The sequence below is a fragment of the Miniopterus schreibersii genome (assembly GCF_964146895.1).
Source record: "Miniopterus schreibersii genome assembly, chromosome: 10".
Classification (NCBI taxonomy): Eukaryota; Metazoa; Chordata; class Mammalia; order Chiroptera; family Miniopteridae; genus Miniopterus; species Miniopterus schreibersii.
The window spans coordinates 60,900,242-60,926,193 of NC_138110.1; the positions used below are offsets into that span (position 1 = coordinate 60,900,242).

General features: G+C 50.5%; 1 protein-coding gene across 1 annotated transcript; it reads right to left on the bottom strand.

Annotated features, from left to right (window-relative positions):
* Positions 1 to 313: 313 nt before the first annotated feature.
* Positions 314 to 25,559, bottom strand: BPIFB1 (BPI fold containing family B member 1; the record flags this gene model as incomplete). The annotated part of the gene is made up of 14 exons (XM_081148322.1): positions 314 to 420; positions 8,865 to 8,928; positions 9,796 to 9,841; positions 10,678 to 10,745; positions 12,058 to 12,216; positions 12,710 to 12,763; positions 13,688 to 13,867; positions 14,862 to 14,947; positions 16,679 to 16,742; positions 20,086 to 20,167; positions 20,928 to 21,077; positions 22,023 to 22,130; positions 22,799 to 22,940; positions 25,445 to 25,559. The coding sequence occupies 14 exons, from the start codon at positions 25,557 to 25,559 to the stop codon at positions 314 to 316; spliced, it is 1,425 nt and encodes a 474-aa protein (XP_081004448.1).
* Between the last annotated feature and the right edge of the window lie 393 nt (positions 25,560 to 25,952).

The window sequence follows — 25,952 nt, forward strand, 5'->3', positions numbered from 1 at the left end:
GCTCTGCCTCTCCTAGAACCACCTCCCCAGCTTTCCTTCAAGTGCTTCTCCCTCTAGCTCCCGGTCTGCTAGTCCTTGAACACAGCCTGCCTTCCACCACCTCATAGTGCTTTCGGCTCCCTTCGCCTGGAGTGCCCTTCCTCCTTGTGTGCGCTGGCTTCATCTGGGCTCTGCCACTTCCTGACTGTGTGACCCTACGCAAGTTACTTGACCTCTGTGTACCTCAGGCTTCTCATCTGTAAAATTGGGATTAAACGTAAGTCATGAGGAATACATTCAACAATGTGCACCAGATATTTAGCAGGCAATGGGCCTAACAGCTGCTATTGTGGCTGGGGTTCTTTGTGAGATGTTTAAAGATGTAGTGCTCCCCTTTAACCATGGAGGTTTCTGGATCTTGAGAAGGCCCGGATGGGGGTCCTGGGGGAGGTGCCATAGTGGCTGGGATAGGCTCAGGGGGCTTGAAGACATGGCTCTTTACCAACTAGCAGGGAAATGTTTCAATATTTCAACTAGTACATTTGTACTGGTTTCTATCAGCTGAACTTCAGCCCTGCCCATGGTGGCCAAAGGGCATAGTCAGGACCCTGGAGCCTGCAGGTGGTGGTGGTGGGGCTCTCTGAGTGGGCAAAAGTGTGCCACCAGGAGACAGCCTCTGAAAGTTCGAGGCAGGGACCATCTGGGATGCAGACACAGATGCTAGGGTAAGCAGGGCCCACTGAGGACCAGCACTGTACCGCCCCATGCCATGCCCATGAAGAAGCCACCCAGAGGGTACATGCCTCCCCTGAGCAAGGACAGGAGACTCCCAAAGCAGCCAAATGTGCTAGAGAGTGCCTGAGAAAATCCTGGCATTGCCATGAATCAGCAACATCCAAAATTTTGGTGCTTGGTGGCACCAAAACCGTGATTTAACTAGGTATAGAAAAGAAAGTTTTTGTTTGCATATGCAAATTTTGGACTGAAAAAAATTGTACTCATGGCATTAGCTATTTATATTTTGCTTCTAGGCTGATTTAAAATTCCCCCACTATTCACCCAACCAGGATTTAGTCAGTCCCTATGGCAGGCACTTTTCTCAATCAGTTCACCCAAGTCAGATCTCTCCGCCCTTCCTGCCCTTAGGACCTGACACCATCTTCCCACCCTCTCCCTGCCAGCCTCGACTTCTACTTGAGTTCTTACTATGTGGCAGACACCATGCCAGGAGCTTTACAAGCTTCACAACATCATTGAGTCTTCACCACAGCGGTCTGGGATCACTGATGCAGGTTCGTTTTACAGATCACAAAACTGAAGCTCAGAGAGGAGAAATGCATTGCCCCAAATCACACAGGTAGTAGAGCCTGGATCTGAACCCAGTTGGCCTGGCGCTGAGAATCTCTGCACCACTTCACCACATTAGTGTAGGTGCTCAAGAAACATCTGAGAAATGCCCTTGTTAGCCTTTGTCCTTACCTCTCTAAGAATAGGGCTGTCTGGAATCTTTCCCTGGTCTCTGTCTCCAGCTTCCAAGAAAGACTTTTATAACCTGAGCTCTGAAGCTCGGGTGGGTGGCACATGGCAGGAATGGGGCCGGTGCTCAGAAGAGCTCTTTAGTGGAGGGAGGGTCCTCTTGGCAGAGATGGCAAGGAGCTTCTGGCCAAAACTGATAGGGCCTGTCACTGAGGCTCAAGGGGCAGGCTCTGGGCCAGGGCCAACATACTCAAGGGAGGAAGTGGGAGGGTCCTTTGGTTTTGGGGTTGGGCCCTTTCTCTTAGGAATAACATCAGAGCTGCAGAGCCTAGGCAGGGCCTTCCGCTCTTCGGAGGGGCTCAAGGAGGCTCCTAATACAGACTGTGCCAGCCACAGAACCCAAGGGAGTAAGGATATATATTGGGTGGTGGGGACAGCAGGTGAGGGATAGAGGCAGGTGAGGGATAGAGGCAGGGCTGGGGGGAGCCCTGTGACCACCTATGGCCATTCCCCATCCCTTTTCCATATATGTCATCTCTGTCATGTTTCTGTAGCCAGACAGGCCTAGGTTCAAATCCCCACTGTCACTCAGTAACTGTATAACTGCTGGCAAGTTACTTTCCCTTCTGAGCCTCACTTTTCATGTCTGCAAAATGGGAGTAATAAATCCACGTATGTCTTTTGGATATTGTGAAGATCATTGAAGTAACTCATGTAGATGTCAGCACAGGGCCTGGCACACAGGAAAGGTTCAAAAGAAGTTATTTTAACTTCCATTTTATAGATGAAAAAACTGAGACTCAGAGAGGTTAAGTGATTTTCTCAAGGTCACACAGCATGTCCAAGGCAAAACTGGATTTGAAATCAGGGCACGGACAAGGGACTGGCTGCCCAGTGAAAGGGAAATTCAGTGTTGCTAAGCAACGTGGCTCCAAGATCCCCCAAGTCCTCACTCCCAACAAAATTGCTATGCACAGGTCCTCCTATGTGAGTATCCTGGTGCCACCATTGCAAATGTGCATGGCTGTGTCACATGGACTCCCCCACACTGCTATTCAGTGTGGTTATTTTGATGACAGGCGTATTCATCTCCAGGTGGCTTTCCACAGGATTCTCCCTGTAATTAATTCCTTTCCCTTTCCCAGCTCAGAGATGTGGTCAGTGTAGGTGTTAAGCTCCATTTTTCAGCTGGACACACCAGGTAGATGGTCTGATGGTGGAAGAGCAGGTTCTGGAAGGCAGCAGATGCCCAGGAAATGCTTAGGTCCATGTTAGCTAGTTCTGAAATTCTCGCTTTGGCTAATATCAAAAGCAAATGGCTGATGTTAGTATGATTCAGGAGCATATTTTAGATGGGATGTACTTATTCTAGAATCTCGGCATCATTTTTGATTGGCAAAATGCTTTAAAAGATGGCCAGTCCCCCTCATTAGTGTCTAGAGCAAAGGAAGGCTCTGGCATTAATTTCCTCATCTGAGTCACTGGGGTCTGATGTTGGTGGAAGCTCAGAGGCCTCCCTTTCAAAATCTGGCTTCTCTAAATGGGACAGGAGAGAAAAATTTGACCAGAGCCTCACTGAATTGGTCTGTTTTACCTCATTGACTCATCTCTGCTGAGAGGAGATTTCCTGGGGGTCTCCCCCATAAAAGGGAAGCCCTGGGAAGGACTCAGAGAGGTACAAAGCCCATTACTGCCTCTCTCTGGGCCTCAGTTTACTGATCTGTAAAGTGGGACAGTGAAGCCCACAGGCCGTGCACAACGCCGTGCTGGGACCCGAGTAGCCCTCAGGGAACAGGCTGTGGGTCGTCCCTGCTCTACTGAGGAATAAGAAATGGGTCACTGCGCCGCTGTGGGGTCCGCTGGGGAGCCCAGGCAGGCGGGCGAGGCTGGGCTCCCCGGTCCGCTGGCTGAGCTCCTCCATCTCTCATCTGCGAGACAGACAATCGCTCCTGCTGGGCCGAGAGGCTACTGAGGTAGCACTTAGTGTTTTTATTTGCTGTGGCTAATGAGACTCAGAGAGAAGCAGAGGGCTTTTCCCTCCCCCAGCCCAGCAAGGGTAGGGTCTTGGAGCTCTGGATCTGGGGGCTTCTGTCTCAGGGGGCTTCTGTCTCAGGGGTGTATGGGTGGCAGTTGTGTTTCGGGGCTCAAACGGAAGGAGGTGGCACAGAAGACACCGTCTCCTTTAGGGGAGGTGGAGCCCCAAGGGGGAGTGCTGCACTTACAGAGAGTAGGAGGAGGCGTTGTGGGGTGATGGTTAGCAGCTGCTTGGTAGTTGTGGAGTCAGAGGCTCAGCTTCCTCATTAGTCAAGTGGGGGTGCTACAGGCTGTGTGGAAAGGCGGGGCGAGTGAAGGTCCCTCAGACCCTTAGCACGGTACCTGCAGAGCAGGTCCTTGTCTTGGTTTGGGTTCCCCAGAAGGATTTGAGTGCAGGTAGCTGATTTGGGAGGTGATCCCAGGAGACACTGGTGGGGGAGGGGGAAAGTGAGAGGAGACAGCCCATAGAGGTGTGTCATCAAGCAGGTGACTCCAGGGGCACCTGGGGCTCAGTCCCACTGGGCTGTTGTGGGAGCTAGTGTGGAGTTGTTCCCTTTCCCCACGGGGTGAGGAAGTGGGGTTATTTATCTACTAACCTCCAGGAAGCCCAGAGGTTGTGGGTGGTTGGAACCTGGGGCCACGATCCTGGCTGTTTGGGAGAAGTGCTCCAGCTTGACCGGGTGTGGGAGCCGCTCACTTCCGAGAGGATCACGCCGGCTGGGACAGAGGCCCCTTCATCAGCACCAGATAGGACCCGAGGCCATAGGCTCTGCCCCATCTTCCAGGCTCCTCAGAAGCCCCCAACAGATCCTTGTATGACTCTAGGGAACCAGCAGAGACCTACCCCAGAACAGATGGAGATGGACTTTCCCATCGCCCTGTGAGTGGGGGTTCACACCCAGATTTAATATGGTTTAGAAAAAGAATGGATTGTGATGTGTGGGGACACAGAGCACTAAGAGTGACTGGGAGTCTGCGGTGCGTGGGGAGCTGCAGCACAGGGCCTGGAGCTCAGCAACTGCCCAGTAAGTGTTCATTGGCCCTGGTGTAAGTGCCTTGTGCAGGGGGCCCCTCCCTGTCCCTCATGGCCTGGCCTGTGTCTTGCAGGTAGAAGCTCCATCTGGGCTGCCTTTCCAGACTGTGAGCTGTTCTTACGCCTGTGTATGCCCTGAAGTTGAGTAACGCCTTTTTCTGAAATGCCCACCCAATCCTTCCTGCAAGGCCCCTCATGTAACTGAAGGGCTCTGTGTGCTAGGCTGGGCCTTGAGTCTCGAGAACAGGGGCCCATATTGTGTGTCCTGAACCTGCTGGCATCAGCGAGGTCAGGGAGACAATGGTAGTCATGTTGCTGTCCAAGCAGGAAGCGCCTTCAGTGATAAGACCCAACATCTTGGAGGCCAGGTAATAACAGTGATGATGACATCATTTACATATGACATTGTTTTAGCCCCACCCATGTGTCTGGAACCATTCTCTCTCACTTCATCCTCACTACAGCACTCCAATATTGGGACTATGATTCTCCCCATTTTATAGAGGAGGAAACTGAGGTCCACTGAGGGGAAGCCACATCCCAGGGTCAAACAACTATTGAGGGGGGCCAGGCCAGAACTCAAAGCTGCCTCTAGAGTCACTTTGTTCAGAGAGCCCTAGACCCACCACATTGCCAAGATCAACAAAGCATGTGACCCTGGCCAAGAGGCCCATTATAAGGGGCGTCTTAAGGCCAACAGAGAAGGCAGGAGGGCAAAACCAGCTTTCTTATTCCTGAAGCCCAGGAAGGCGGCCAAGACCCTGGATATTATTCACATGTGGTCTGATGTGGCCCAAACATATCTTGGGTGTGGCCCAGATTGGCTCAGAAGGACCTGAACATGACCCAGATGTGGCTTGGATGTCCAGCCCCCAAGCCTGCCAGGGGCACGATAACTCCTGAGTTGGGACAAAGATACACTCCAGACTGCAGAATACACAGACAAGTATTTATTTACTGCAGAGAGGGACACCTACAGAGCTGGTTTCCACTGGGAGCCAGCCTGCCCTGGGTGCCACTGTCCAAATCTTCACTAGAAGATAGGAGAGGGGTCCACAGTGCCAGGAGGGAACGGGGTGAGCACAACAGCGTCCTGGAATTGGAGGAGAAAAGTCAAATGGGTTTTTTACCTCCTGCCATGTGATTTATGCTGGTTTGTCTTCCTCAAAATGACCACTGGCATTGGGGGTTATGACCCTGAACTCACTCATACAGAATTCTTGGAAGGGTCAAAGGAGTAGGTTCTGGCTTTTTTTTTTTTTTAACTAACTGGGATATGAAGAACTTAATCTATTAGATTTCCCCCAACATTTTATCCTGATCATTTTCAAACATACAGTAAAGTTGAAAGAATGTTATACTGAACACTTATATACTCATCCCTTAGATTCTATTAACTTTCTAAAACCAGACTTGCTTTATCTCATATCAAACCACTTATTTGTCCGACTAGATTTTAAAACATATTATATTATAAAGCTATAAAAAGGAAATAAATGTGCTTGTTAGTCCAAAACAAATGAATAGCACAAAGCAGGAAATTTGGAAACAGTTCCAAAGAATGAAATGATGCTTTTCCAACCCAAACTGTAAGTGATGAATTATGTGACGCAAGTTGATTAAAAAAAAAAAGAAGACAGTTGCTAAATGCCCCATAATAAGAGATACGTGAAATAAACCAAGCTCCAGCCAGTTGTGCATCCAACATGAATGAAGTACGAGTATGTGCTTTAGATAAACAAACCGCTGCTATTTCAAACGGATCATTGTAATCCAGTCCATTAGTGCATGACCTGTGTATGCAGACATCTGCTGAGCTTTATGCATGAGGAAGCTGGGCTCAGAGCGGCCAGAGGACCTGCCTGAGGCTCCATGGCTAGAGAGGCAGCCCTGGGATCTGAACCAGTCCTCTGGTCCCTGAGTCTAGACTCCCAGCCTCCCTTGGTACCATCTGCAGCACTGTTCTTATTAGTCTACATAACCCAGCTGAAGGATGGACACGGATTTCCAGGTGGGAAGCTGACAATAAGTCAGGCGTCAACTTGGCTTTGATGCTTGTTGACAAAGCCGCCTACCCTTCCCCCAAATTGAACTCTAGTAAAGTGGGGCATTTTTGAGACTTCCTTTCCTCTGGGGATTACTCTGGAACTAAACAGCCCAGGAATCCAGTGGTATCAACCCATAACTTTGGGCAAATAGGGACTAATAAGAATTATAGGTTTGGTTCGAAGTGCCTTCGTGGCCTTTGGTTGGGCACCCTGGCCGTGGAAGGGTGGACAGTTACCTGTGGATGTTCTTAATTGTTAATATTTCTGCTTTCAATGTTTCTGCCACTCTAGGGTAGACTAGAAACTCCAAGAAGGCAGGGATTTCTGTCTCTTTTGTTCACAGTTGTGATCAGTGCCTGGCACACAGTAGGTGCTTAGTAAATGCCTGATAGCCAGCTGATTGAGATGGAACCACCTCATGTGGAGGTTGGGGCCCAAAGCAGGGGGTTATCAGGGCAAGTGCTGAGTGCACATCTTGACTCTGTCACCTACTGGGTGTGTGACCTTGGAAATGGACTTGCCATCTCTCAGTCTTAGTTTCCTCATCTGTAAAATGGGGATTACAATAGGATGTACCCCATAGGGTGATTGTGAAAACTGAGCAAGATACCCCAGTGCTGGCACAAAATGATTATGGTCTATTAAATATTATTAATGATAACATTTTGGGTTGGGGATGAGGCTGCTACAGCTCCTATCTCCAGCAGCTGCCAAGGAGTGCCATATGCTCAATAAGAATTTATTGAGCATCTACTGTGCCAGGCCTTACTGAATGAATGAATGAATGAATGAACAAATGAATGACAGGTAGGGTGGGAAAATCTGGAAGTGTATTGACCCTAGACAAGGATGGTTGCATTCTTCTACTTACAGACGAGGAAGTGAGGCCCTGAGAGAAGAAGGGTCTTGCCCAAGTCCCCATGGGTGACCAGAAGGGCCAGGATTGGAGCACACCCCATACCTCCCAGCCCAGGGCTCCCCAGTGACTGTGCCCTCCCTGGGGCAGGATGTTTAACCACTCACCTTGGTCATAAATATTGAAGACTCCCTGATTCCCAAGGCATCTATAATCGACAGTAAGATCCCATGTCTTAATTTGCCTGAAATAACAAATGTGGTCAGAAACTGGTGGGTCTGGGCAGCTGTGGGCAAGCTCACAGTTCCCAGAGGGGGACATGGGACCTGGCATGCCCAATTCAGACTGTTCCTTTTGCCTCTGCTCATCTGTTCTCCTGCTCAGCATCCACTCAGCCTCATGTCCTTAACCTTTGCCTCCAGCTCTGGCTTCTGGCTGCTCCAAAGGGCACCCTCATACCCTCTCACGCGCCTGCTTAGGAACCATCAGGGCCTCCCACCATCTACAGTAGAAGTGTGGAAGCTGAGATTTCCCATTCTAATAAAATAAAGAAATGAAAAAGGTGAGGTTGGCATAGGTTACCAATTTTCCCCACCCCCATGACCCGAGGCTTAGAGCAAGTCTACCTTTTCTCTCAGCTTCCTCCACTGCTAATACAAATAACAGTGCCAACAACAGTGATGGCCGAGAAATACAGAGCCCCAACTGTGCTGGGCAGCCCCCCTCTGCCGCTTACAAACATCATCTTCTTTACGGAAGTACTCTTATTTCCCCATTTTACAAATGGAGAAACTGAGGCTCAGAATAAGGCAGCTTATCTAAGGCCAAGCAGCCAGCAAGAGCGGAATCAAGACTTGACCCAGCCCTGTCTGAGGCACATCGAGCGTGCTCTCGTTGTCTGTTTACACCTCTGTCTTCTGTTGTCATCGCTGTGAGGCATTGCCGGCTTCCTCTGCATGCCTACGCTCTGCACCAGCAAAGGGAGTTGGAGATGGGAGAGCTCATTTCCAGCTGGGTGACTGGAAAGGCTTCCTGGAGAGGTGGAGTTTGAAGTAGGTTGGGAAATGAATGAGAGGGGCCCCACATGGAGACTCGGGCAGGAGAAGTAACACTCCCACCCCCAAAAGCCCTGGGAAATGGGGGGATGAATAGCAAAGGGATGCAGCATTCTCTCTCTCTTTTTTTTGTTAACCCTCACCTGAGGATATTTTTTTCCATTGCTTTTCAGAGAAAGTGGGAGGGAGGAGGGAGAGAGAGAGAGAAACATCGATGTGAGAGAGACACATCGACTGGTTGCCTCCTGCATGGGCCCCGACTGGGGTCAAGGAGTGAACCTGCAACCCAGGTATGTGCCCTTGACTGGGAGTTGAACCCACAACCCTTCAGTGTGCGGGCTGATGCTCTAACCACTTAACCACAGTGGCCGGGCGGGACGCACCATTCTCATTTGGCAGCAGGAGGGTTGCCAGGATGTCGGCGACGAGGTCTTTCAGAATTTCTGGCTGTGAGAGAGAAGGGGCATTGTTAGCCTGGCTGAGAATCCCAAGTCCTCCCAGTCATTCCTAGAATGGTCATAGCCCAGCCCCATGGTGAGGATGGCTGATAGAGATGCCACAATCCCAAGTCCCCTGCTGAAGCTGCAAGGGCTCCTGGGGGTGACACAAACCCAGCTCGCCCTGGGGTCCAGTAGGTGAGGGGATTGGGGTGCATTAGAAGGGTGACCCCCCCCACCCCTCACTCTCAAGGGCTCCAGCAGAACGTGCCCCAAGGAAATTTAACCCTGTGCTTCCTGAGCTTTTGACTTCTCAAGGGGAGCCAGAAGTCCTGATTTTTGGGTGGAAACCTCCCCATTTAAAAATATTAGTAAGAAAAATTAAGAAACAATATGAAAACATAAGGACCAAAAGAAAACCCAAAAGAAAACAAACAAACAAAAAACCAAACCCACCAAAGCCCCAGAACCCACACTGTGTCAGAAGACAGGATTCAGCCAATTTCAGGTCTCTGATTTAGTCCAACTCAGATGAGGAAACTGAGGACCAGCGGGAAAGGGCTGCTCAGGGTCGCTGAGATGAGTTTATATGATTGTGAATAGAGATTTGTTTCCTAATTTTGAGTCAAAACTTTACAGAAGGAAGGTGAGTGTGTATGTGTGTCTGTATGTGTGTATTCTCAGCTATGTTTGGCATACAGTAGTAAACGCCTGAACCAGGAGGTTGGACTTTGTGGCTGATAATGTGGAGGCCGGCTAGCCCACTCTAGGGCTGCCCATGGGGACCTTACTGAAAGAACATTCTGTGCAATGTCTCCTTTTGAAATGACCATCCTGGGCTATTCTGTGTCCCCAGGGACAAACTGTTACTACTTACGTCGAACAGGGCAATGTCTGCGTTCATCACGTGGACCCGATCAGCGCTGCAACAGAAGATGCCCATGAATGGCCAAGTCCCATTCATTCACCCATTCATGCATTCATTCAACTATTTATGTACCAGTCACAGTGCAGGCTCTGGAGACACAGCAGTGAACCAAATCCAATTCTTGCTTCATAGAACTTACATTGTAATTGGGGGTGGGATGGGGAGACGGAAAACAAACAGTTGCCCAAAGAACATAAAAATCGTTCTCAGGAGTGAGGACCATGCTGAACTGGGGAGCTTGGCCTTTTTCTAAAGGGGATACCCGATTCCAAGCTCAACTGTTTCCTGCCATGTAGGAATACAGGCCCACGACAGCCAGAAATTCTGATTTTTATATATTGGCAACTCATTTATATTTAAAAAAACCTAACCCTATGTGGGCTGATCAGAACACATCCATGGACTTGATTTGTCCTAGCAGGCTCCAGTTCGTAGCCCCTGAACTCCCTCTGGGGCAGCAGGAGGGTGGCGGGGTGGGGGAGAGCAGGCAGGGGCGCAGAAGGCAGCTGGAGCCCTGTGCTTCTGGGCTCCATGGGGGCTCAGCATCTGGCTGTGACTGTCACTGCCTCTGTGTTGGAGGTGTCCAGAATGGGCCGCCCAAGGCCGAGGGATAATGCTGGGCAGGCTGTTCCTGTGGCCAAGGTCAGCCTACCTCGTGGCTGCTGCAAGACCACTTCCCTTTCCTTCTCTGTCTCTCACACTGAGTCCTCGGCAGCAGGACAGTCCAGGTAAGGCAGCCTTTCTGCCTGTCCTGGAGTAGCCGTCACTGGATGCTCACCAGGTGGGACTTGTTTTCATCACCGGACTCTTCACAATGATTTACATGTTTACCTGATTGTATTTAAGTGGAGCTTAAGTTGGTCACCTTTAGTATCAAACTGAGCTTCTGAGCTGGCTTCCTGCAACAAGAGAGAAGCCCAGGCCCCAATTCTTTTAGAGAGTGCATTAAGAGTGGGGTGTGGGGTTCTGCAAGGAGTCTCTGGGGTCAAGCTGACACTTGAATCTTAGCTACTGGCTCTGTGACCTTGGGAAAGGGTTTGACCTCTCTGGGCCTCCGTTTCCTCATCTATTAAATGGGATAGTGCCTCTACCCACTCTGCATTGAACAGATAACCACATAGGATTGCTGTGGGGAGTGATGATGCTGACAATGCTGTCAGCAGCCATATAATATGCATGGAGCCTTCCCTGTGTGTCCAGCAGTTTTAAGAAGTTTATATGCTTTTCTCTTTTGGTCCTCCCAACCCTATGAAGTGACTCCTATTTTTACCCCATTGTAGAGGTGAGGAAACTGAGGCTCAAAGAAGATCAGTAACCTGGTAATGTTAACTGTTACTATAATCAGAAAGGTCAGAAGCAAAGTCAGGTCTCAAATACCAGAGCCAAAGATATATATCAACTTGACCTGTGGGCTGGGATGAGCCTGAGGGCAGAGTGCCTGGCTCCAGCTCTAGGTGAGCTGGACCCAGAGAACAATCTTGTCCTGCAGGCCTGGGCTTGGTGGCCTTTTGAGAAGTGCCTGCCAAAGGCCATGGAGGCACTAGGTCACCCGGGCATCTAGTCCCACTGCTGGTAGGGGATCAGAATATCCTTCAATACAGGAAGCTAGGGCACTGTGCCTCCTGTAGTCTTTGTGAATGGCACCCCTGAAATTGCGTGCGGACAACCCACACGGCTGTACGTAGCAACTGTGTAAGGATGGTGCTAACATTAGCCTCCTACAACAACCAGGCCCTGTCCATACTCCTTGGTTAAGCATGGTTCTAGCAGCCAACCATAAATCCTGAGTTGTCTCTCTCTTCGCTCTGCCTCTGTAGTGGGTGCAGTTGGTGGCCCACTCAGATCCCCGTTAGAAGGCAGAGCACCCATTCCTCTACCGCTGAGTGCTGCAGCCAACAGCCCACAGTCGCCCCTTCTCTGGAGAAATGCTCTTGCTTGAGCAGAGCTGCCTTGCTGGGAGTTATGTCCCTCCTGCCCCTGGGGACTGTTGGTGGCCAGTAACTGACTGAAAAGGGGGTACAAAGGCCTGACTACTAAAGTTACAGGGTCAGAGTTGGGCCCCCAAAGCTCCTGATTCTTGGGTTTAGAGCTTCCCACGCCAATTCTGTTGGGTGACAAGAGTGATGGAGACATTTAAGAAAGCAAGAGGGGTGAACAGAAACAGTGTAGGTCCCCCAGATTGGTGCCAAGGTCACAGGCAATTGTACTCACAACGCCCAGGGTGAAGAGGGGGCGGAGGACTTTATTGTTGGAGAATACTTCCAGCACGATCATTTGGGCCACCTGGGCAGCGCCGCTGTTCAAAACGAGCTTTGGGGCCTCCTGGGTTAGGATCTTCACAATCTGTGTGCGCCCCAGCGCTTCTGCAGCCTGGAAGGACATCAGACCTGCATGTGGCCTCCCCAGTGCCTCACCATGGCCCACAGGTCCCATGTGGCCTGGCCCGTGCCCAACTTCCTGGCCTTCCTGCTTCCTCTCTGCTCTGGCCACACTGTCCTCTCAGACCCTGGAATAGATTGTTGCTCTCCCCATCTCACAGCCTTTGGTTTCTCGTCTCCCTCTGTCTGGAATACCCTTCCCTCAGGGAAGACCTCCCTGGTTCCCCGGACTCTATCAGGTGTCCCAGTAATGCTCTCATGACCCTTAGAATCTGTCCTTTGTAACTGAAATACTATGTGTGATTATTTGATTCTGGTCAACTTGTCCAGTTAGACTGACATTTTCGTGAGGACAGGGACTGGTTTGTAAAAGTCACCGGTGCTAGAAGGAAGGAGAGTGGTCCCACACACATTTTTATTCCCCAGAGGCCAGTGGTCAGACCACAGCAAACACCCATCAAGCTGCAGATAGCCAATGGACCAACCTTTTCACTGATCTCCTTGACTTTAGACTTCAGCCGGCGGGCCAGCTCAGGGAGCTGAAGATGAGAGAAAGTCAGAGCAGGTCAGCTGGAGGGGAGGGGGAGACACACCCACAGCAGCCTCACTGCTGGGATCCCCAGAACCCTGGAAAAGCTGGGTGGGCCTGGTGTACAGGCTACATGTTTGTCACTGGTGGAAAACAGCTCTATGTTTGCTGTGAGGCATGGGGTCCCTGCTGGCTTGGACTTGTACTGTGGGTTGTTGTTGTTGGTGGGTTTGTGGGCAGCTCACTGCTTGTGGAGAGCACAGAAAAGTGATCCAATTCTTACCATAGCCATGAACGTGGATGCTGGTGACCACTCCTCTTTTCTTACCATTTCAGCCCCTTATCTGAGTTCTAGTCCTCAAGAGCTTGGTTATCTGTTGTCTGTCAGCTTACTTTAAGTTCTGACACCCTCCTATAACTTTGGGCCAACCCTTTCCCCCTGTGGGCCTCAGTTTCCCTATCAGCCACCTTAAAGGAGGTGGCACACCCTGGTTGACCAGTGGTGGCTGCCTGCTATGCTGTGTTGATAAGGATTCCAAGGCTGTGTGGGCATCTAGGCTCAATAGGGAGGACCCTGATTGATCAGTAATGTGTGCTATCGGCCCCATAGTGGACAGCAGTGGAAGAGTATCTAAGATGCCCTTTGTTTCAACAGGACTGTTATTTGGTAGAAGAAGCAGGTGTGTCATATCCCACAGGGAAGAAGTAGGACAGGGGCTGAATGTTACAGGAAAAGTTTCAGCTTTAGGACTATATGCAGAGGCAGAGGCTGTTAGAAGAGGGAGGGGAGCTCTCAATTACTAGAGGGGTTTAAACTGAGCCTGACAGAGGATTCAGGCCCAGGGGCTTAGGGGTCCTTGCACCCCCTTTGAGTCAGAAAATTCCCATGATGCAGTAGAGTTGGCTTCATCTTCTGTCTCATTTCGAGGCTTACCACATAGTCCAACATGACCATGAATTCTTCTGGAGGGAGCAAGGCAGCTATTGCAGCATTCAGCACATCCTGCCTCACAGTGAGGCTGAAAGGGGCACCGTCCAGGTCAGGAACTGTCAGGGAAGGCACAGACTCACTGAACTTCTTGGTCACATTTCCCTGTGAGTCCAACAACTTGGCCTAAGGAGACAGAGCAGAGAGTTGGTTCAGAGCTTTAACTCCACAGCTTCCCAATAACAACCTGAAAGGAAATAGTGCTACTCAGCCTGCTTCTCTTTTTGAACTTGCTGCCAGGAAGCTTAGCCTGGAATTCAGTGCCTTGCTGTAGGTGATGAGTTATCTCAGGTGCCTAGCAACATCTACTCCACCTGCACCCCTCAGATAATCTCTGATTTTTTTAAGCCTTAAATATCTTATTTGGCATTTAGGTTTCAACTTTTCAGATAACCTCACAAACTCTTTGGATGAAGGGAAAATGAAGAAAATGCAAGACAGTTGATGGAAATGTTTGATGTTGCAGTTTGCCAAAAGATCTATGAAAACTGGTCTGGGATACAAGCTGCCCAGGTTGGCCTGGTCCCTTAGGGAGTCCAGCCCCGGTGTGTATGCAGCTCCATTGACTGGGGTCCTCCTGCCTGCCAGTCTTCAGCCTCATTTCATTTTCTCCTTGGTGACTACGATTATCTACATTTTACAAATGAGGAAACTGAGGCGAAGGGAGGTGAAGAAACTTGCGCAGAGTCACAGGGCCAGGCAATGGTTGAGCTGGGAGAGAAACTTAGGCCTGTGTGATCTCAATGATGTGTTTTGATCCTGGGCTCTTGCTGCAAGGTAAACGAGATGTTTGGGAGTTGGCAGGGGTTTGCCTGAAAGAAAGGCCGAGCCCCAGTGCAAACACTCTGGCTCGTGACTGGGGAAATCAGGGTTGGAGGACAGATCACCAGGGTTGACGTTCTGTGTTTGCCGTTTAGATTCTATCTGCTGTTTTTTCTCCATCAGAATGGTTTACATGGGACATGCTCAGCCTATTGAGATTTTTAAAAATCAGCCTGTGTGTCTTAACCATGACCAGGGTTTTCTCCCCTGAAATAGACCCATGGTGCCTATCCCTGGGTGGTCAGAGAAAAGCAATGATACCCCCAATGATGTACTCTCAAGGTCTCATGACACTCACCCCCAGGTTGAGCTGGATGGCATCGCCCTTGATGGCAGAAGACTGAAGGTCAAACTCCAGGTGGTCATCACCGATGGAAACAGGCACTGCTTAGGGACAAGAAAGTTGTGTGAGGGTGAAGGGCAGTATTGGATGGGGTTGTCTGGGGGCTGCTTTTGGCTATAGCTGCATTATTGCACGGGGTGGGGTAAGTAGAGAGGAGAGGAGTAATGATGATGTTGATAATGACAGTGATGAAAATGATAATGGCTGACATTTATTAAACATATATTGAGCGCTAAACTGTGCTAAACCTTTCCATGTGTTAGCTCATTTAATCCTCACAATAACCTTAGGAACTAGGTCCTATTATTACCTCCATTTTACAGATGCGAAAACTGAGGCTCAGAAAAATGAAACGATTTGCTCATACTGTGAAAAGATTTGAACCCAGTGATCCTATGCCAATGTCCTGGTTTGGAACAAAGCTGCCCTTGCTTGTAACTCTCCACCTCCCCACCAGACTGAGCTGTACCCAGGCAGATCTGGATCTGTTCACTGGATGGCACATATTTGCCTTGGGATTCCCCACTTGGCCGCGAGGGGGTGGTGGCGTCTCAGCTGCGCTCACTGTGGGGCAGAGAATGGGATGGGCAGAGGAGGGGATGCAGGGGTGTGTGGGGAGTAGGTCCTTGAACTGCCTCCACTCCCTCCCCTCCCCGCACCCCAATTCCTGCCCTGACCCTGGGAGGCAGAGGAGCCAGACAGACTTCTGTTCTAGCCACAGTAGCATTAGGTAGTCTCTTCCCTCCTCAATCTCAGTTTGCTCATTTTAAAATGGGGGTGTAATACAGTAAGACCAGCTTCACAGGCATAGGACGAGTACCTGGTAAAGTTGGCTTGAATCTGAATTACACCACACTTGAAATCTGAAGAATTGGGTTTTAAGTCTTCCCCGATCACTAACTTCCTCTGTGAACTTGGATAAATGATTTAATTTCTCTGAGCCTCAGTTTGCTGATCGGTGAAGTGGGGTAATGATCACTACTTCAGGTTCCAGCCGGACGGTGTATATAAAACGCCCAGCCCAGCATTTGCTCTATGCGTGCCCAGTGCTACCGACTCCATTCTCCCCTCACTCCTCTGGTGGCCCCTCCAGATGAGCGTTTTGGATCCCCAAACAGTAGACAAGAGAATTTTCTTCCTCCCGCCACCCCCACGCAGAGGCAGAGATGTCTGAGCACAGCAGAAATCTGAAGTGGGGGAGAAGCCCATGACCTTCTGTTTCTGCTACTCTCAAGAAGTGACCTCCCTCCTGAGCACACAACTGGTCGCTTCCCTTGTTCCCTCTTCTCTAAGCCCAGAGTGGTTGCTGTACCATCCATCCATCCATCCAGCCAGCCATCCAGCCAGCCAGCCAGCCAGCACATGTTTGAAAACACTTCTCTGTGCAGCCAGAGTGCCTGGACCTTTCCTGGAACCTTCGATCCTCACTAACAAGCCTGTGAGGTAGGGATGTATAAGCCCCATTTTAAAGATGAGGAAGCCGAGGCTAAAGAGGCAGAGTTGGCTTCCCACAGTCTCGGGACAAGTCAGCGGGAGAGCTGGGACTTGAACTCAGGTTTGTCCGGGCACCTGCTGGCTCCTGTGGAAACTTGCCCGTGGCAGGCACTGGTGCGATGGGAAGGGACTCCCCGTCTGCTCATCCCAGGCAGGGGGCAGTGGGTGCACTTCCCACCGGCTGCTCGGGCCTTGCTTGGGAGGTGCCTGGGGGCAGAGCCGGGCCTGGAGGCCCGCTGGGCAGGAAAGGGAAAGGCCGGAGGGAGCCGTGCACTTACTCTTCACCAGGTGCAGGAGGTCCTTGTACATGTCTTCAAAGGCCTCTTCGATCACGGGACACAGCTGTAACAGCACAGATGCAGGCGTTTCATGGGCAAGGGGGTCCCACAGTGACCCATGCCCGGCCCACGTGGCCTGAGCCCCACTGCTGTGCTCATGGCCAGCCAGATTTTTGTCCGTGGGGTTGAGGACTCAGTGGTGCATCCACTCCCCGGCCAACTCTGCTGCTCAGAGAGACCCCCCAACCCCACCCTCCGGCTCCCAGTGAACATGGGATCTTTGTCCCTTGTCCTATGCCCAGCGTGTGCCTGGCCCACCAGGTGCCCTCCCCATCAGACCCCTCCTCTTGTTCCCGAGAGCCCGTGTTTTCCACGAGAGGCGAGAGGCGGATGGAGGAGCCATTCCTTCATTCACTTATTCGGCACATCATCACGGAGCTCCCTCTGCACGCCAGGCTCTAGGCCAGAGGCCAGCAAGACAGACCGAACCAGACTTGGGAACAATCTCTCTGTGTCCTTTGTGGGTTTCTAGCTCCTCCCAGGTGGCCAGCAGTTCTCATCAGGGAGCAATTTTGTCCCCCAGGAGACATTTGGAAATTTCTGGAGATATTTTTAGTTGTCACGACTTGGGAGGTGATGCTATTGGCATCTATGGGTAGAGGCCAGGGATGCTGCTTAACATCCACAGTGCACAGGACAGCTCCCCACAATAAAGAATTATCTGGTTCAAATGTCAGTAGTGCCATGGGTGGAAGCCCTGGCCTAACCTAGCCCTGGCCTTGCCCGCTCCATCAAGGAGGAGGCTGAACATTTACTTGCCTGTGGGACCCAGAGCAACTGCTCTTTGCTTGAGGCAGCCCATTTTCCAGGGCAGTGCTCTGGGATTTTGCCAGGTACAATTTCCTTAGTGGAAGAAACTTCTGGTCGACCACCCATTGCTACCTCTCAAGAAACGACATTGCATTTGAGAAATGTTCTTTTTCTTTGAAAACCCCATTTCTTTCTCCTAGCTGCTTTGCCAACCCAGAACCCAGGGGGATGGAGGACTCGGGCTCAGAGACCCCCGACTTCACTGCCAAGGGACTGCCTGTTCCTCATAGGCAAGGTGTCCCTGGCAACCTTCGCATCTTGTCCCAGAATTCCTCTTCCTTCAGTCTCACCAGTGGGTCTCAACCCTGGCTACACATCAGAATACTCTAGGATCCAAGCCGGAATCCTCTGGGATGCTGGGGCTCCACCCAGGCCAATGAAATCTGAATCTCTGAGGTAGAGCCCAGCTACCAGTATGATAGTCCCCCCTATTCTCAGGGGCTACATTCCAACCCCCCAGTGGATGCCGGAAACCAAAGAAGGTACCCATCCCTAGATAGACTATGTTTTATCCTATATGTACATACCTTTCACTTAAAGGAAGCGCTTTGCAGCTTCTCTTTGGCATTTCTGAATTGTCAGCATCACTACTCTTGCACTCTGGGGCCAATATTAAGTAAAATAAGGGTTATTTGAACACGAGTACTATGATGCCATGACAGTCTATCTGATAAGCAAGAGGGTGATGAATGACTGACCGTGGGGAGTGTAGGCAGCGTGGGGATGGGGACAAAGGGATGATTCTCATCCAGGGGGAGACAGAGCAGGGCAGCCTGAGATTCTATCATGATACCCAGAATAGTGCATGATTTAAAACTTATGAGTTATTATTTCTGGAATTTTCCATTTAATATTTTCAGACCTGTCGACCATGGGTAACTGAAACTACAGAAATCAAAACCGTGGATGAGGGGACACTACTGTATTTTAAAAAGTCTTCCCAGGTGGTTCTGATGTGCAGCTGGGGTTGGGACCCACATATTTACATCTTCTAGATGGGCTCCTACCAGATTTCAATATGCTGTGCCTTTCTCTTCACATCAAGTTAAATATTTATATGACCATCAAATCAAATCCAGTGAATCATGGTGAACAACAGAAAGCCAGTCATCTTATATTGTTTACTACATGTAGCTCTTCGCCCTTAAAGACAGTTGTTATGCACAGAGCATTATGTAATTCCAAGTTCTTGACATCTTTTCTAGTAAATGTGAAATGTCGTAAGTGTAAAAATGTGTCTTAAGTGTTTCAAGTATGATGCCAGTTTATGTATGATTTTGATGGAGACTGGGAAGAAATTTCCAGCTGGGTCCTACTTTAAGAAACTCCCACTTTTTTTTTTTTTTTTTTTGAAAGAAATGCTGACCTTAAGGTAGAAAAAACAACAACTTTCTTAAAAGGAAAATTATCTCATGTAAGAAAAGCCAAATTTTATAAAGTTATTCACTTTCAGATTCCTTTAAGGAGGCTCTCTGGAATTGTTTAGTAAAGTATTAAGTATGATGAAGCTATTACAATAATTATGAATTTTGTACAATGGCGTAGAAAATATATATCACTTAAGTAATTTAAAATAGCACTGACATAGAGTGCAGCCACATAAACATATGAGTGCAATACACAAAAAGAAAGAAGCTGCCAAGTTAAAGTAGAAGGATTATGGATATATTTCCACTAAAGTTGTTCAGTTATTACATGATCCTTTCATTTAAAAAAAGTTTTATTGTAAAAACCATATTAATTATTTGACAAGATGTTTTGAACCCCAGGAGGCCCATTGCTGTGCACACTGTCTTGGAATTTATAGTGGAAATCAATGGTCAAAGTGAATGAATAAACTTATAGAGTTTTAATTTACCCGTAGCATATAAGGGACATATAGAGTGAGACTGACTCATATTTACTGACTCAGAAAAATAAAGCCAACAGGACCTGGTGGGTGACAGGTTGGTTTGAGACACTAGTATACCAGAGTCAGCTTGTACTGGTTTGTGAGGGCTAATTGTTAAATTTTCAGGAATTTCTGAGCCAGTGAGTGCCAAGCCCAGACATTATTACAAATTAATAATTATTTGGTGTAAATAAATTATACTAAAAGTAAAGTTAATGAAAACTCAAAACTCATTACTTCCTAATTATTTTGCTATGTCTTATGATTATTTCTTGCTCTTGAGGTTATTTACATCTATTATATCCTAGTGGTGGAAATACCATACCGTGGTGTGCTGCTTCCCAACTCTGCTCAGTGACACCACATTAGAGCTTGAAATTGGCCTTGGAGGAAATGTTTACAACAGAGAAATCAGCAAATGCTACACATCTCAACCGCCCCAGAGTCAATAATTCACAGTTTATCAGCACATCACTGTTCAAGGTCTCCTGGCTGACTTTTGGCAGTTCCATTACCTTGATCTCAGTGAAAGAATGATCCAGACCCAGAGTTTCCAGCTCAAGGAGACACAGGCTCCTTAGCAGTTCCACCCAGCCCCACAGGGGGAGAAATCTTTACAGGCCAGGGAGGTCCTGATTCCACTCACCTGTTTTTTCACCAGTTTGGGCAGGGCTGGCACCAGGAGTTTCATGACATTGTTGGCCAAGGGGTTGACCATGAAGGAGAGTCTTCCGGAGAGGAGAAAGGGAGAGAGATTAGGAAAGGTCAGAGATGAATATCCCTCCCTTGTTTTACAGAAGGGGAAACAGAGTCCAGGGGAGAAAGGAACTTGCCCAAGGTTACACGGCCTGTTAGAGACAGGGCTGGGAGTAGACCCTGAGCCAGGTGTAGACGGTAGCAGAGAGTTCTCAGGGGGCAGGGGCAGGGATTGTCATAGAAATTAATTTGTGCTGGACACTGGGACGATGGCAGGCATTTCTCCCCATTTTCCTGCTAAGGGAAGTGGAGGGAAGCACAATATTTATGAGCCCCTGCTGTGTGCCACACACTCTGCTGAGTACTTAGAGCTGTGGCCTGAGCTGACCTCTCACTGCAGCTTGGAAGGCGAGGCTCAGGGAGGGGACTAGCCCAGCATCATCCAGATAGTAAAGGAGATGCATTTGCCTGACTCCAGAGCATGTTTCACCCTGGTTCCATCCTCAACTGCCTGGGGTGGTTTAAGGGGCCCTAGGAAGGTGGCTCCTCTCTGCCTTTAAAAGTTTGCTCCACTGCCTGGCATGATGCCTGAAATCCCACTGTTATGGACTCCACCCTGATGCCTTGAATTTTCTTTGGTATCACAGATTCTCTGAAAGGAGCTCCAGATCAAGAGTGACAGTCCCTTTCTTTCTCTGGGCATAGTGCTCTCCCTGTGTAAAATGGGGCAAGACCACCACCTGCTTCCCTCCCAGGCGTGGCGGGAGTCCAGCGGGAGCTGGCCACACTCACTTTTTCAGCAGGCTGATGCGCAGGCCCTTCTGGCTGGTGGAGCAACTGCTGAGGGCGAGTTGGGAGTTGCCTCCCTTGCTGGTCTCCACTTCGATGGTGGCTTCGACCTCTGCTTCCATGTGCATCTCCACAATGCTCTTGTATAGGGGCCTGGGAGGGACGGTGCCCAATGCTGTGAGCTTCATCCCAGATCCAGGCTGGAACAAACCTGCTGTCCCTTTCCGTCTTCTGGCTCTCTCACTTCCCTTCTCAGGCTCCTTTGCTGGGTTCTCCTCACCCCCCCCCCCCCCTTCTTTTTACTCCAGCATGTCCCAGGCTTTGTTTTATTACTCCTCTCCTGGTTTAAATCCTCTGCATATGCAAACAGCTTCCAAATTTATACCCAGCTCCTTACTTAGGTGTCTTCCAGGGATCTCAAATTTAGCATGTACAAAATTGAACTGTGGATCCTGCCCAAACCTGCTCCTCTCATGATCTTCCCTGTCTTGGTTGCTGGCCACTCCATCCTGCCAGTTGCGTAGGCAAAAACCTTGGATTCAGTCTTGACTCCTTCATCTCTCTCTCCCTCTCCTCCTACATTTAATCATCAGGAAGTCGTGTTGTCTCTTCCTACCTCCAAAACATATCCAGAATCGGACCACTTCTTACCACCTTCCTGCTCCCAAACTCTGGTCCAAGCTATCATCGTCTCCCTCTGAATTATTTCCCTCGTTTCTGGAAGGCCTCCCTGCCTCTGCTCTTGCCTCATATACAGCAACCAGAGGAATTCTTTGAAATGTTAAATATGTCATGTTTCTCCTCTGCTCAGAACCCTCCACAGCTCCCATCTTACTCCCTCAAAGCCAAGTCTGCACGTTGGTCCACAAGGCCCTCTACGATCTGGCCTTGGCTGCCTGCTGGCCTCACCTCCCTCAATTCTCCTTCCTTCTCCCCACTCTCTTTGCCATTCTTTGAACAAAGCAAGCGTACTCTTGCCTCAGAGCCTTTGCTCTTCCCTCTGCTTAGAACTCTTTTCCAGATTCCTGCATAGAGGAAAAGAGGGAATGAGTGGATGAACCCGTCAGGCCTGCTGTGCCTGGCGGAGGGGATACTCACGTGTTGAATCCAGCCACCATGTCCAGTGGGATCTTGACCATCAGCTCCTGGTCTTTAGTAGAGGGTTCCACCTGCAGCTGCAGGATGTTGGCTGAGGTGACTTTCAGCCTGGATGGGATGCAGGAGAGATGGGATTCATCTGAGCGTTGGCCACAGACTTGTTCCCCTCCATCTTTCCTGTCTGCCCTGGTACCCAGCCAGCAGTTGGACCCAAGACCTGTCCTCTGACTCTTCCCCAGCATAGTCTTGCCACAACCCCTCCTTCCCCCCACCCAGCTCCTGCTCATAACACTTCTATGGCTCTCCAGTTAGTTAGGAGATGAACCCCAGCTCCTTGGGCCAACTTGGAAGACCCTCTGTGACCTGGCCCTACTGACCTCCCAGTCCTCACCTTGGGGTTTGAGCAACAGCCATTCTGATGACTCTCACCCACTATCCTCTCCCCAAGCTGGCCCCTCTGCCTGGAATACCACTTTCTTCTTGTCTCCTGGTGAGCGTGGAGTCAATGGCTCACCTGTCACTGAGACTTAGAAGTGTCATCTTATCCCTTCACTTTCTTACCCCAGGTGACCTTCCTCTGGAGTCACCCTATTAGGGCTCTTGTGTGACTCTCTTACAGTTTTTAACTCCTCTGGGAGCTTCTGAGGAAGGGGCCTTGTTTGCTCCATTCCTTGTGGTCAGACCCAGAGCTTATTGACTGATCAATTAAATGTGGAAAGTGTGTCCTGGGCAGAACTGTGGGCAGGGAGCTCCCAAGTTGGCCCTGCTCCACTTACCACATAATGCGGCTCAGGACAGAGTTCACCAGGCTGCCTAGTATGGGGATGCCCCCAGCCGGCTCCTCCCCTATGGCGCTGAGCAGAGGCAGCTCCTGGAGGACGCTGATAGCATTATGGTCCTTCAGCTCCTGTGCCAGCCCTGGAGACAGGTTCTAGAGATTAGAGTCCAGCAGGAGGGGCAAGAAGGGGCTCCAGGCTGGGAGGGGGCATCGCTCAGGGCTTCTCGGACCTGGACACAAGGTGTGGGTATGATGGCTCCCCCCTGACCATCTCCACCGTAGGTGTGCCTTGCAGGTGGTGGCCAAGATAGGTCCTCTTCACATGAAGGCTGAGGCTCGGGCATGGGTGGACCATTCACACCCCTGAGCACTGACATCTCTGCAGCCCTCCCACCAGCCAGCGGCTAACGCTTCTGGAGCCAAGAAGCAGGGAACTCAAGTCTCTGTTTGGGGCTGTTTTGTTACCAAAAGCGCACTTGCTAATAATTCTCTGGCATCCACATCCTATGGGCTTATTGTCCAAAGAGTTCAAGTGCTGAGCAGAGAAAGGAGGAGGCAATGTCAGGGGCCTGGGAGCCAGGAGCCCTGGGTTCTAGTCCCGGCTGTACTCTCCCTGGCAGCCGGAGCCCAGTGGCTGTGTGCAGAGCACGTCAGAAGTGCTGGAGTGGTGGTGCTCAGGAAGCAGCCCTCGTCCAATGACTGATGGGAACTGGTGTAGAGACACCCCAGCTCCCTCAACCCCTGGCAGGAGGGCTCAGGTATGTGTGCCCCGCTGTGCCCCAGAGTACCTGTGTGTTATTGCCTCTAGGCAACAAAACCACCCTTTTTGCCTGCTCTGTGATAATGGAGATGGGCCCTGTAAATATTCCTCCTTCACCGGCTGGTGTGACATTAGCCCTGTCAGAAGAGGCTCTGGAGGGCCATGGAGGAGGAGGGGGCTTCCCCTCCTGGCCCCAGTGTGCTCCTCTAGCCAGGCCCCTGCGGTGTCATTGCCCAAGGCTGCGAGTTCAGCAGCAGCCCCCAGGGCAGCCAACAAGTACTGTGGGCACCCCAGCTCCTGCCCAGGAAGTTTCCTGGAGAAGGCTTCCCAGTGAGTCCACAACCACCCCCTTCCTTGAGGGCAGCCTCCCAGAGAATTCCACCAGCTCCTCACCGGCAGGTCTCTGCCTGCTGGCTCAGCCTGCCAACTGTGGACCAGCTCTGACCCGTGACAACTGGGCAAATTTCCCCACAACCTGTGGGCTTCAGCCACACTCCTCCCATAAGGTGTGGGGAGGATTCACCCCCTCCAAGTTTATTCTGTCCTTGGATTAGTCTCTTTCCCCTACCCAATCCTCTTTGGAGTTCTTTTTATTTTCCTTATTAGCCAATTCCCCATGACTCTGATCCCCTGCTCATAACTCTGTACACAAACTCATGGTTGGGTCTACCATGTGGTTTCTGCCTCCTAACTGGCCCCAGCTAACAGGGTTGCCCCGTGGGACTGAGCTCCAGCTCCCAGTGGTACCTGGCCTGCCCTAACCCGGCTCATTTCCCACTCTCCTGCTGGTGTTTTCTGAGATCACCTCTAAAACCAACCACTTGCAAACAACCCCTTAACTCAGATTCTGCAGTGTGTGTGTAGGGGGGACCTATACCATGGTTGCCATGGCTGCTCATCTCCAGGCTCCTCCTGGCTGCCGCTCCATGTGCTTGTGACTCACCTCTGCCTGCCCCACAGCACCCAGAACTCTCTCTGCTCCCTGTCCCTGCTCTGGGATTCCTCCTCTGGCTACAGCGCCTGTGTGGCTGTGCAAGACCTGGTCCCAACCCTGTCCATCCAGCCCAGGCCCAGGTCCAGAGCATGCAGAGGGCTGGCCTCTAGTGCTTAATGGACTTCCAGAGCCTCATGTTATCATTTTCTCAGGGGACAACACTTTGGAGTGGTGGTTTTCAACTAGGGCGATTCTATTCCTTAAGAGACAGAATGTCTAGGGACATTTTTGGTTGTTACAACTGGGCTGAGGCTAAACATCTAGAATGCACAGAACAGACTCCAACAGTAAAGATCAAGGTCGGAAGTGCCTGAATTAAGAAATTGGAGCGTAGAGTTCATGAAGTTCTTGTCACTGCCTGGCCTATTGGGTAGTCCCAGCAACCTGGTGAGGAAGGTCCTCTTGTTTGTTTCCAGAGGAGGAGACCGAAGCTCAGGGAGGTTCCCAGGGCCACAGAGCTGGAGGGTGATAAAGCTGTGCCTGGGACCTGAGCCGCCAGATGTCCAGCCCAGGGCCTTAGCTCGGGGGACTGGTTGCACACTGACTCAGACTCGGAGGAGGTGCTCTGCCAGTGGGGTTTTAGGCAAGGGCAGTGGGAGAGGCAGATGCGTCATCACACTCAGGGCCACGCACCCCTTCTGCAGGCTGTGGAACCTCAGAGTAGTGGGTTTTGGAATCATGGAGTTTAAGAGGGGTTTCTTAGAGTCATGGACTCTTGGGATCATAGATACTCTCAATCTTTACAATTTGCCCACTCAGATCTCACCTAGGCCTGGGGTCCCAGCCTTGTCTTACACACCCCAGTCGTGGGGAGCTCCCTCCTTCCTTTGGAGAGCTGCTCCGCCTGCCCCGTTGCCTTATGGTGCCGAAGCCTGGGAGAGCAGACTTACTTTCTCTGGTGATTTCTGGGCCGAGGATCAGAGCTACAGGAGGACTGAGGAAGGCTCCAACCAAGGTGGTTGCCAGCAAACCACAGAGGAGGGTGAAGGTCCTTGAACAGGCCATATTCCTGGAGGTCAAGGAGCAGCAGGTGGCAGATGTGAGAACCTGGAATGGACATAAAGGGCCCTATTAGCCAGGCAGAGAGCCCAAGGGCAGGTCCACCACGCCTGGTGACTTAGGGCATGGAGTCCAGGAGAGGCTGTTTAGTGAAGTGATTAAGAGCGTGGGCTTTGGAGCCCAACTGTTTGGGTCTGTGTCCTGCTTCTGCTGCCAGGTGCTCGTTGTGTGGCCTAGACAATCAATTTAACCTCTCTGTGCCTCAGTTTCCTTATCTGGCAAATGGGTATAATGAAATCGTGCCTGACTTCATAGCCTTTGGCACTTAAAACACTCTATGGCCCACACTCAGCCATCCTCACCTCCTATTTGTTCCCCTCGTGATCTCTAAAGACCCAG